This window comes from Diprion similis, chromosome 12 (genome assembly GCF_021155765.1).
Source record: "Diprion similis isolate iyDipSimi1 chromosome 12, iyDipSimi1.1, whole genome shotgun sequence".
NCBI lineage: Eukaryota > Metazoa > Arthropoda > Insecta > Hymenoptera > Diprionidae > Diprion > Diprion similis.
The window spans coordinates 14,184,926-14,197,992 of NC_060116.1; the positions used below are offsets into that span (position 1 = coordinate 14,184,926).

At 35.2% G+C, this 13,067-nt stretch overlaps 2 protein-coding genes across 11 annotated transcripts in view; one reads left to right on the top strand and one right to left on the bottom strand.

Moving 5' to 3' along the window:
- LOC124413076 (potassium voltage-gated channel protein eag) overlaps positions 1-13,067 on the top strand; it is a 39,796-nt gene that overhangs the window by 20,776 nt on the left and 5,953 nt on the right. For 5 of the 10 annotated variants that reach the window (XM_046893409.1, XM_046893413.1, XM_046893412.1 and 2 more), the window contains 8 exons: positions 2,618-2,886; positions 2,986-3,285; positions 3,489-3,757; positions 4,567-4,832; positions 4,921-5,206; positions 5,827-6,190; positions 9,827-9,942; positions 11,349-11,456. In XM_046893409.1, the coding sequence (XP_046749365.1) occupies positions 2,618-2,886; positions 2,986-3,285; positions 3,489-3,757; positions 4,567-4,832; positions 4,921-5,206; positions 5,827-6,190; positions 9,827-9,942; positions 11,349-11,456 (1,978 nt within the window). The remainder of the gene's footprint in view (positions 1-2,617; positions 2,887-2,985; positions 3,286-3,488; positions 3,758-4,566; positions 4,833-4,920; positions 5,207-5,826; positions 6,191-9,826; positions 9,943-11,348; positions 11,457-13,067) is intronic. The other 5 variants (XM_046893414.1, XM_046893415.1, XM_046893417.1 and 2 more) reach the window with 3 other exon arrangements.
- LOC124413083 (MTOR-associated protein MEAK7) lies at positions 6,577-9,312 on the bottom strand. Its single transcript, XM_046893431.1, has 2 exons — positions 8,875-9,312; positions 6,577-8,678 (listed from the first exon to the last, which is right to left on the bottom strand). The coding sequence occupies exon 2, from the start codon at positions 8,676-8,678 to the stop codon at positions 7,326-7,328; it is 1,353 nt and encodes a 450-aa protein (XP_046749387.1). The 5' UTR covers positions 8,875-9,312; the 3' UTR covers positions 6,577-7,325.

Below are 13,067 nucleotides of genomic sequence, written 5' to 3' on the forward strand. Positions count from 1 at the left end.
AACTTTTGAAGCCAGAAAAACGTGGAACCGACTGTAAATAATATCATTGGCTAATGCTTTATTGGAATTCGCTCGACGGCGAATTTACTATCGACTGTAATTAAATCATTCACGCACCTGCATTCCTATAGTGTCTCTTCTAGCTGCTCGCATCAAATTTCAACGAGTCAGTGAATTTTTTACAGACTTATACATATTTATCATTATGTCTTATCTGACCCATGTCTGAAACAGATATACAGAACTTGGAAATAGAATATTTTACCTATTTCTTACCTACAATATAAACCTGCTTAAACATCTGCTGTATCTGCGAAAGACTTATCTGGTCTTGCTCTTTGTAATCAGCCGAATGTCGAAGGAACTGTTACATCGAAGAAATTTATAATCTATAATTTTATAAGCATAAAACTGAACAATTCCAAGAATTGTTTTGCCACTGTAAAAGCAAGTTCAGCTATCAAATCCGAGATCGATGTGGTCTCAGTTTCCTAATAACAACGGCTGGTGACAATGACTGAAACCCTTTTGAATATGGCGTCACCTGTGCAACAGATTTCAACTTTCGCACCGTTTATAAATACCTATACATAATCTATATATATCTTACATTCTGAATTATAAACGTACATATTTATTCTGTCTGAATCTTCCATTTCTCTTGCGACAAAGATATGCATGGATTATTATGGACTTCTGAATTAACTCTGTATCGCTATACTCTGTTTAGATCATCTTTTTGACAAACTTTTGTATTCACCTCAATGTACCTGAGAGCCATAAAGTTTTACTTCCAGATCGCTGTGCATAGTCTATCAATCGTATTGATATAGTATCTAGGTGGGTATATGCGTAACTGAGTGTCTACCCTGAATTTTACACCTGAAAATTTAAGTTTGTTTACTTCACAGGCTACAAATGTTATACAAGGGATTCCGCGCTGACCCAAACGTAATTAGATTCCAGATTTTACGTTCGTTATACTGTACTTAACAGTTGACATTTCAACAGTTGACGCGTCCCCTCGCTAATAGTTGTAAACCGTAAAGCCGTTGACATCACTACTGACACCTAATTACATTGAGTTTAATCATCAAAATTCGTTCGCGTTCTAATCTTTGTCTGGAGACTGGACAACATAATTTTCCGAATAATAGGTGTATTATAAGTGTGTTATACCTAGTTAGGAATAGTATTTGCAATTTTGATCAGAATTATTTTAAGGAATTCTATCGTTAATCCCTAACAGCTGTTCGAGTCAACTAACCTTGGCTGAATTATTTTTATAAACGCGTTATGAGATTTAAATTTTACCGGTGGATATTTTCTATTCTGATTAATATTAAAAAATCCAGTTGAAACAACCCAAATAGCATTTAACAATTCTATCCTTATTCAGGTGAAACTCATATCTTACAATTAGATTGTAAAACTCCTGACTGAAGGCAACCCAACTAGCAATTAACAATTTTATCCTTATAATTGCCTTACATTTTACAATGAGATTGAAAAATTCCTGACCGATGGCAACCCAACTAGAATCCACAATTCTATTATTGTCAAGTTGAAACCTATATCTTGGATTGAAAAACTCCTGATCAGTGGCATCCCAACTAGCAAATTAACAATTCAAACCTTATCGACCAGGCCTCATTTTTTCAACCAATTAGCACTAGTTACTACTAGGTGCTGCTAGGTGTGATGTCAGGTGACCGAGCTAGGTAAAAGTTCGAAATTTGGAGTCATTGGAGTGGCGACTGACGTTGAGACACCGTTCGGAAAGAAATTCGGCGTTGAAGAATTCACTCCGATTCCGTGAAATAAAACTGTGATTGTAAAACAACTCCGGTCTAGGGTTAGGTGATCGAAAATTAATGTCGTATATTTCGGGGTGCCGAAGGGTCGCGAACTGCGGTGATTCACGTTCAGCGATGGGTTATAAAACTCTGTTGTCTCGGGGGGGTAAGCTTTATATAAAATGGAAAAGAAAAAGATTCAAAGTGCCGAAATAAGAACCGGGAAGGACATCGCGTAACTTCCACCCTCATCGCTCTTGCGAAACCACCGAAACACCGAATTTCCCCATTGTCCTTTACGGTATTACGGAGTACGTAAGTTGACGCTTGTAACTCTCTAGTTAACCTTTAGCACACTAAGAGTAGTTGTTTTTATACTATTATGATGAGAACTCCTAGTTTCAAACCGTGCTTTTCACTCGGCTTAATTACCCAACGATAAATTTACACATTACTACTACTTGTACATAATTTCAACGGCACTGTCCTTTGTAATTGGGTATCTATGCTCTACGCTAGCCTCGGCATGTAATATACAATAACTATTAATTGCTCCGAAGATTTATATATAGATTATCATCGTCACATGACATGAGTTTTTAATACTTCCGGTCGTTGCATGCTGGTCGTCAATGTTCGATCGACGATACTTATCTTTCTCTCTTTACATATTTAGAATAGTACAAAGCTTAAATGGTATCTTCTTCATATCTCTTACTATAAAAGTATGGGTACTGGTAATGGAAAAGCTAGAATCTTTTGGCTCTGTAGGTACATGCCTATTTTGGTTTAGTTGATAATACTGTGATTATAATATGCAGAGACACCGCTATGGCTTTTACTGCAAATCGCACCAATCAAGAACGAACGAGATCTGGTCGTCCTGTTTCTTCTGACATTTCGGGATATCACCGCGCTCAAACAACCCATAGAAACGGACGACACCAAGGGTGGATTATCAAAGTTTGCAAAGCTCGCACGCTCCGTCACCAGGTCCAGATCTGTTCTTGTTTCACAGTTCAGTTCGCATCTACCTGTCCTCAAAGATACAGCACTGCCAACTACAGCCAAGCAATCACACTTGGCACATGTGAGTAAATAAAAAAATACTTGACAATGATTCTCTCGTGATAAAAAAAGGAAAAGACATCATCTTACTGTTGCTCTATATTTGTTGATTTCTTTTCAGATGATGTCCCTCAGTGGTGATGTCATGCCTCAGTATCGCCAAGAAGCTCCTAAAACACCTCCACACATTTTGCTACATTACTGCGCCTTTAAAGCTATCTGGGATTGGATCATTCTTTGTCTCACATTCTATACTGCGATCATGGTTCCATACAACGTTGCATTCAAGAACAAAACCAGTGAGGATGTTTCCCTGCTGGTTGTCGATAGTATAGTTGATGTCATTTTCTTTATTGATATCGTTTTGAATTTTCATACAACATTCGTCGGTGCTGGTGGTGAGGTGGTCTCGGATCCGAAGGTACATCTATTTTTTTGCCATCATGTGTTGTGTAAATATCAAACTTTCATCTTTTTGCCGTAGTTAAATGATCCCACAACTTTGTCGATTCATTTCTTGCAAATGTTTCTATAAATACATTTTATGCGTTACGGAGTTACTACCATAAAGATATTGAAAAAAGCTACTGCAAATAATTGCAATTTATTTTGTTTATTGTTTAGGTAATACGGATGAATTATTTGAAGTCATGGTTCATAATAGATTTGCTAAGCTGTTTACCTTACGACGTATTCAACGCATTTGACCACGACGAAGATGGGATAGGCAGCTTGTTTTCTGCCCTGAAAGTTGTGCGGCTCTTGCGATTAGGACGTGTTGTGAGGAAACTTGATCGTTACTTGGAGTACGGAGCAGCAATGCTAATTTTGCTACTCTGTTTTTACATGCTGGTTGCCCATTGGCTCGCCTGCATTTGGTACGTCACTTTAAGGTGATTTCACACTGTGTACATGTTTCCCGAGTAGTCTAAAAGGTTGATAATTCATCTATTTATTCTGAACAGTAACATTAAATGTATCTAATCATTTTAATCAATTTACTCTAGTCCATAGCTAAACTAATTCTAATCACTTTAGAATATTTGCTTGATAAAATTGCTCACATGAACGCAATGCTTTACATATTGTATGAAGCTACATGTGACTTGTTCGCTGCTCCAATTATTTTTAATGTATCATACAGTAGTGATTACAGCGGTGACTAGAAATTTTTTCAAATTAAATACCGCTGTGTTCCAATTTCGAGAGATGCCTTGTCTATGCAAAGGATATTACCTTAATATTATAACTTGATCTCACTCTGCATGGTACGTTAGCCCATATTCATAATCCAATTTATTACTTTATCAGGTACTACAAAGTATTTGACCTTTCAGGCTTGCTTGATTAGGCATTTATTGTTGATCCGATTGTTTGATTTAGTATTTTTTAACTATTATTTGTATTAGTAAACACAGTGTGATTTCATTTACATATTTTATGAATGAGTTGAAAATATGGTTACGGCAATATTCATTGCTTGCATCTACAAACTAGATATATTATATTGAAGCAGTATGTTCCATCCACAAATTAAATTCGCATTTTGATACATGCTGTTTATTAGTTGCATCAGGACTATTAAGAAACTTCTGTAAGAATTGTTCAACCGATATTCTAAACTCTGTATATAGATACAAGATTTGGATAAATCTGTAGTACGTTTCATATTTTCTATTAATACTTATGGTTTTGATTGCAGGTATTCTATAGGCAGATCCGATGCTGACGCTGGTGTGCAATATTCCTGGCTGTGGAAACTGGCTAATGTTACACAGTCACCGTACAGCTATTTGTGGTCGAATGCAAGCGCTACACCTGAATTAATAGCTGGTCCTGCAAGACGTACAATGTACGTTACTGCCTTGTACTTCACAATGACCTGCATGACGTCAGTGGGATTTGGAAATGTCGCAGCAGAAACTGACAACGAGAAAATTTTCACCATTTGCATGATGATCATCGCTGGTACGAATGAAAATATTGATGAGAATAAATTATTTTAATGCCGCGTGGTCAAATCTGCTTTTCATAACAAGTGCTCCGATATTTCCAGCTCTTTTGTATGCTACAATATTTGGGCATGTAACGACTATAATCCAGCAGATGACGTCGGCAACGGCAAAGTATCACGATATGTTAAACAACGTTAGGGAATTCATGAAACTTCACGAGGTACCGAAAGCGCTTAGCGAACGAGTTATGGACTACGTTGTCAGCACATGGGCCATGACCAAAGGGCTTGACACTGATAAGGTTCTTAATTACTGTCCCAAGGATATGAAGGCAGATATTTGCGTACATTTAAATAGAAAGGTCTTCAACGAACATCCAGCCTTCAGGTAAATAAATACATACCAAGACAATGCCACGATTCAATGTCACAGAGACAATTACCTGAAATGAAAAATTTTTGATGGTAGAAAATTACTCTGACTAACTAACTACCTGCATTTGTCTTTGCTTTGAGACACGAATTATCATGACACTCGTTTTATGAGTAAAACGTTTGGTGCAGGTACAAATCAGACAATGGATTGTATATAGTATAATATTTCTAACCCACTTTAAACTATCAGTGAGTAACCAAAAACAAATACTGCCCTAACATAGTATATTAGTCAGAAAAGTACTGCGATTGCAACTTGAGGAAAAACAAACTTACAAGTGATAAAACACCCAAATGCCTCATTTTGTCAATTTTAAAGAATACTTTTACCCAACCCAAGTCTCGAAATCAATTTTCATTTCCACAATTTAATTTTCAGTTTTAACTGAAACCCCAACTTCCACATGATTTCAGTATGCTCTCATCAAAAGATTTAGGAAAATGAAAAATTTTAAACTGCGAGCATAATAGTACAGCGTCAACCAAATGGTGTTACTTACAGTTAATCTTGCAAACCCTTCTGGTTGCTGCACCTATACATCTTGTTTCAGTTTAAGGTTTCGTACGTTGCAGACTGGCCTCTGATGGCTGTTTAAGAGCTCTCGCTATGCACTTCACGATGTCACATAGTGCACCAGGGGACCTGTTGTACCATACTGGCGAATCCATAGACTCTCTATGCTTCATCGTAACCGGGAGCCTGGAGGTGATACAGGATGATGAGGTAGTCGCGATTCTCGGGAAAGGAGACGTCTTTGGCGACAGCTTCTGGAAAGATTCCGCTATCGGGCAGAGCGCAGCCAACGTTAGAGCTTTGACATACTGCGATCTCCACACCATCAAACGTGACAGACTGCTGGAGGTCCTGGATTTTTACCAAGCGTTTGCAAATTCGTTTGCTCGTAATCTTGTTCTTACCTACAACCTTCGTCATCGGGTAAGTCGAACAATATATGATTTTCACAAATCTTGTAGATAAATAATGGCCCTAGGATGCAGGACTTATTTCGATTCTTCAAATATTTTCTAAGGGAGTGGATAAAATACATATTATACAACGATTCGAACTTTATTTCATTCATCTCAATATTCAGATTCAACAATATCAAAATATGGTAATGATAAGCTGCAGTTAAATCTTCCTTCGTAAATCATCATTATGCTTATTTTCATAGGAAGAATTTTGTTAAAAGATTTGTGCGTGTTATTCGCATCGGCAGATTTCTTAAGAATAGTTTCTTTTTTTCTTCTCATTTTAAATTGAATTGTTTTTCTATTCTCGTATATTGCCTTTTCCCTAATATGTGGAGTATTACAAGCATCAACAAATAGGTCTACAACAGGATTTCACTGTATACAAATAAATTATAATCAACAGCTATACTATATTAACGACATGGCAAATCAGGCCGAATTAGTGAAATTAGCTAACACCAAGCGAATGTACTTCTCAAAGAAAAATTAATTATATTTTATTTTATATTACAGTAACAGACAGTGTAATAGTACATTAGAAAAATTTTCCATGCTCTCAAAGATTGAAATTGAGAATTGATTAATCATATTACAGTCGAAAATAGAATTCCATAACAATGACATAAAGTTATATAAAATGTTAAATTCGCACTTAACGCTATAAACAGTCTATATTTCTAAAACAGTGACTTAATGTACTATGTATATTTACACAAAAGTTCTTGTAACCGAACACGCATAATAATTTAAAGTCGTTAAATCACATTCAAGTGTTAAAAAACAAGTGTACTGGAAAATGTACAATAAGTTTAATCTCCATCGACTTCCGGATTGCATTACTTATCTCGTATTGAATTAGGCCATTGAGGTATTGCATTTATTACTTGTATATTGCAATAGAGATAAAATGATCTCGCATTCTTTGGCATTACTCACTAATTATTTCTAACAATGAAAAGATTGAAATTAATATACCTTGCTTAATTTACTTTGAAAACGATGGCAATTAATATTACCCGAATAACAGGAGTGTGCAGTTTCGTAAATCCTTAGAATTACTATTTCAGTTATTTTCGTTCTTATCATAGTCTGAAATCTTAGTTAACAAAATTACCGCTCTTATCTCGTTTCTTATCTCTAAGACCGTCGCTATGTAACGTTCGCCCAGCTAATTCTAGGATAACTTTGGCTGCCGGATCTTGATCCAATATTGAGTCACCTCTCTCATTTTCATCTGTCTCAGGCAAGGGTCCAACACCCCAAACTTCACAATGTTTAATTGTGAAATTTTCTGACCCACTGAGTTGCGAATAATTCTGAAAAGTTGTACAAGAAACGCTAGATTTTCCCGTACCATATTCACAATCTAACCAAAGTCCGGGATAGTTGAATTGGCCACCCATTAGTAAACCATTCGGCATGGTTTGCTGATGCAAATTCAAGTACTGATAATGATTGTTATATCCTGTTGCTGAAAAAGTTATTATCTTTGGTTCGAGTTTAAAAAGATAGCAACTATCGTTGCCAGTAAAATTCGGACTCAGAGACCAATTATCTGGGGCAAATCCTCCAAATACATGATTTTCTGTGTCTTGTACTATCAGTAATGTTGCGCCTTGCATAGAAATTCGACCTAACATTGTCGAGAAAGATTCTCCGTGTATCTGGCTTGAGAATAAAAATCGCCATTCGTTTCTAAGCTCATGCGGAAGACTTAGATTCAAAAATAAAACATCGCTAAGTCCCAGGATGCTTGGGAAATGAGGTATATTTTCCAAGCCTCTGCAAACAGGCATCAAATTAAGATCATTGATTTTTAAGCTAGTGTTCTTATCCCCCTTTTTCTGCGATATGAGAAACAAATTTTTGAAAACGTGTGATTGGATCGATTTGAAATTAGCTGCCTGAGAGAACCAGTTCTCCAGTTCGTCGGACATTATGATATCTTCGTTATTTCCCAAACCTTCGCAAAGACTTTGAGAATAAAGATTTATCCTTCGAGTATTTATTGCGCAACCGATCAAACTCCAGCTGTTATAATGAGGGTTAGCACTATTCTTCTGTAATTTCAAATACGAATTTACCGTCGCCTCGACGTATTGGAGAAAGCAAGTCCTGGGTATTTCATACTTCTGTTCGTTTTCTGAAAATCCTTTGAATATTAATGTCGCACGTTCATCGGCACTACCTCTAACTGCAAAGACATAAAGCCGACCAAAATTCTCCCCATTTATAGCAGATAATTTTTTTCCCGGTTCGTGGCACAAAAATTTCACAACAAACTGCAGCAAATAGTCATCCAAATGTGTCGACCAGTGCTTAAAAACATCCTCTCTTTTTATCGATCCAGAACTCCTTGACATTGACTTAAATAAATTCTCTACCAAGCTCTGCTCCTCCGCTGACAGAATATTCCCCGATGGCGACGACCGACTGGTTCCGTGACCCATCTAAAAAATGTAAAAAACATTTCTATGTGCGAAGATCATTTTCAATCTTATACTAAGTGACGTGTGAGTTTAAATTTCTCCAAAAATTCTGTATATTTTTAAAAATTTGACAGATCAAAGACTAGGTAAATATCATGTTTAACAGTTGGGAAATTAAAACTGATTGGTTTAAAGAGTAATACAAGAATTAGCGAACCTTTTCGTCGACCCTCCCGAATCCGTGAAAAAATTCAACGAGTACGAAACTTGGCAGCCTTGAATGAAATCGAATAGTTGCTTTGTTTATTTTAACAAACAACGCTGTGGGCGATCAGCTGACACATCACATGGTTACTTTATGTCAAAGTAAACGTGAATACGGTCGTTTCACTGAAACCACTAATGTCAAGATAAATAAATCCTTTGAGGTTATAACCCGGATTTGCGAACTATTGACTGCCGACAACGCGCATGATCGCGGGTCATCGCCGCACAGCTTCTAGCCAATTTTGGTCTGCAAAGCTCCCCAAGGCTCCCGACTAATAAATAATTAACCGGGAGCAAAACCAGGCCCTATACTTGATACGTGATGATTGACCGATACCAGATACTTTGCTTGTTTAATTTTATCTCGATCGTCGCCTCTTGTCAGTTGACTTGACGCGTCGGCGATAACTTACGTTTTTCGGCTATTATCGGCTATCACAATAAACCTATCGAAACGATCAATTAAAATTCGTTAGCTATGATACACCGTTATATCTGCGATTTCCGAATATATTCGTCAGTCTTCATCTACGATTACGATAGAAATGATGAATGATCGTAATTGATATACAATAATGTATATCACACTCATGAAACGTATTTTAAATTTATGTTGATACCACGTCGTTTCCACTTTCCCAAGAATTATATTCGCCTTGATTCATTAGTACAATGTCAGATGTATTTAATTTCAGAAGACAAGACTTGTGTGATGTTATGTTCCTAATCGTCAGGCTTAATTTGGTTCACATCATTCTCAAGTTTCCACTTGATGTCTAAATGCATTGAATTTCATCAGAGTTTCGAGAGAATCTGCCTGATACGATATAATCACAACCGAGGCAAAAATCTTCGTGTTTTCCACTATTTCAATGTCACAAATTAATGTTTTATGATTTCAGCTGATCTTCCGAAAGGTGGCTGATGTACGACGTGAGAAAGAACTCGCTGAACGTAGGAAAAATGAACCACAGTTGGACCAAACACAGGATCATCTTGTACGAAAGATTTTTTCAAGGTGAGATGTTCAATGATTGATTCATACCAATTCCATTTAACTATAATATGTACATTTTGTAATGTTTAATCTTATATTACTTGTCGGAATGGAAACTGAACTGGTACATACGTAATTTATGATATAATCACGTCGTTCATTCTCCCTGAATTCATGGCAATGGTACATAATACACAAGCTTATCACACCCGAAATCATATTACACTATTAATCCTGAAAGCTCAATCACTACATTAATTTTGTCCCATAATATATATATATATACACTAGACTGTATAAAAAAAATTGAGTATTTTTGTTTTTGAAAAATATACTGAAAATATTGTTCAGGATACCGAAAAAAGGTGCCTGTTAAAATGGAAGCTCTTAATTTTAATACTAAGAAGTGCCTCATCGCGATTTTCTACTTTCCATAAGAATAACATGGCAAAAATGGTTCTTGCTCCTTGCCATTTTTATAACTAGATAACAACGCGTCGTACAGAAAATTCATAAACATGTTTTTGTAGTAAATTGAACGTTCTACAAAAAAGGTCTCTTGTCATTTTACGATAAATCTATTCTTTCAAAAGTTATTTGAGGTCAAACATCAACAAAGGACCTAAAATAACTTTTGAAGGAGTAGATTTATCGTAAAATGACAAGAGACCTTTTTTGTAGAACGTTCAATTTACTACAAAAACATGTTTATGAATTTTCTGTACGACGCGTTGTTATCTAGTTATAAAAATGGCAAGGAGCAAGAACCATTTTTGCCATGTTATTCTTATGGAAAGTAGAAAATCGCGATGAGGCACTTCTTAGTATTAAAATTAAGAGCTTCCATTTTAACAGGCACCTTTTTTCGGTATCCTGAACAATATTTTCAGTATATTTTTCAAAAAAAAAAAATAGTCAATTTTTTTGATACAGTCTAATATTCACAAACACATACATGCAATATTCAGTATTATTTTTACAGTCTCAAAAATGATGATACTGAAATAATTATCTCCACACTCCAAAGTCAGTAAAAATTGGTAACTCTCCTATCAAAAAAGGCATGATGAATACCATTCATCGAATTCACCCTCAGTTTCTTATTACTGTCACAAAATTTAGGACACAACTCATTTCAAGTAGTTAGTCTTGTTATACATTCATCAAGTTGTGCAGGTATAAACATACAATGAAGTTGGACAAAACAGTGCTAAAACAATCTGGTCGTTGTACTTGAATGAAAATTCCGTATAACATGTGTTGAAAGTGACAATTACTTTACAGAGAACAATGTTCTCAATGGTAATTTATTAAAGAAATCATAAGTTTGTAGCGTAAGTTTGAACTTGTCGTCGTTGGCATGACATATGTAAAACACGTGGGTATTTCTTTATGTGATTGTCGATTGTTGCGCTGGCCCTGAAAAGATTCAAGACGGATGGAGAACCCCTAATGACAAAGATCGTGACCTGTCATCATCAGGATTCTGACGAGGAGCTCACTGTCAACGTTCTACCACCATGGCCCAGTTTTAGGCAATTTCATTTATTAATTTCCATTTTTTCCATTCTTATATAATATTATATTCCGTTACCGTAATTCAATATTTCGTTTTTCAATATTACCATTATCATTACTATTATTATTATTACTATCATTATTATCATTATTACTGCATTAGCTTCTTTGGTTCTAATCAATGAAATTTATTATCAATGACTGGCTTATTTCATTTCTAGAATTGAAACCTTTTTTAACATAAAGTAATGCATTTCTTGATGAAATTAATCTTTTAATCGATTTCCTTAAAAATTCCTGATTAACACACAGATGCATTTGCATTTTTCTCGTTAAAGTATTGTAAACATATAGGAGAACACAGTGTGACTTCAGATTAAAATATTTCAGCTGAAAAGTACTGAATACTTTCGTGTAAAGAATCTTTCAAACATCATTCCACTTTGTGAAAAATTGATAATGGAGTATATCCTTTTGATTTATTAATATTTTTGCATTGCTGATCAAATAACCATCATTGCTTTGAAGTTTAGATGGTTTGTTATAAAAGATAGAATATTATTTTTCAAGAATCGAGACCTTGTTACCATCTTATGTTAAATCCGGAATCCTTTTATACTGTCGACAGTATAGCTGCACATTATTCATTATTAATACTTGTAATTATAGACTCAATTAATCCTGTATTTAGGATAAGGTGGAAACTGTTAATACTCATCCGAATGCTAGACTGCTGTACAATACGCCTTAGAGATTATGAGATTGTTTTTATTTTAACAGTACAACAGGGCCACAGTAAAATATGAAATCGTCAACATTGCTTCAAACAATCCTTACATACATATAAAAGAATAAACTCTCCAACTTGTTTGTTGAAGATCATTAGATTGGTCAATGTATCAGAAATTTCATCACTTGTCTCTAGATACTTTGATTTTTGCGAACAACTATCCAGTAGCAAACAAAACGAAAATTCAATACACAAGTGAAATAAATACTGTAGCTGAATAGAAAGCTCACAATAGAAAACCACTACCTTTTTCTCTGTATAACGATTAGAAACTCACCCTGCAAAATACATAGCTGATATTAACTGCAACCATCCACAATAGTGAAATATAGTAGCCATAGACTTTTTGATGATATGAATAGATCTCAGTATTAAAGTCGGTGTGATTGAGTGGTGACCGATACTTTGTATTTATACCAATTACCTATAACCGTTGTTATACTGTATAGATTTTCATACATCGTTACAAATTGTTTTAACACAGTTTTAAACAGAATCATCACGAGAATTATTTTCAGGGTATTTTTCAGGGTTCATAAATCGCAAATTCGAAGTGTTTATAAAATTCAAATTAAACATAACATACTCTAAAAATAACGTTGACTCTTTGTCTGAAACACATCTGAACACATGTATTTTGTTTTACAATTATTAGTAACATATTAAAGTTAGCTGAATTAATGAAACGAATGAATTAAGTACTGTCCAAAATAATAATAATTTTTTTAGTAGCAAGTAATAAAGAAAAGGCTTTTTTAAGATCTTAAAAGAGAAAAGTATTGGAATATACTTTTCGGGACACAAGCAGCTTGTTCCATGCTTTTAACTAACAAACACA

Coding starts and splice junctions, on each gene's coding strand:
- LOC124413083 (XM_046893431.1), bottom strand. CDS start 8,678: ATGGGTCACGGAACCAGTCGGTCGTCGCCATCGGGGAATATTCTGTCA.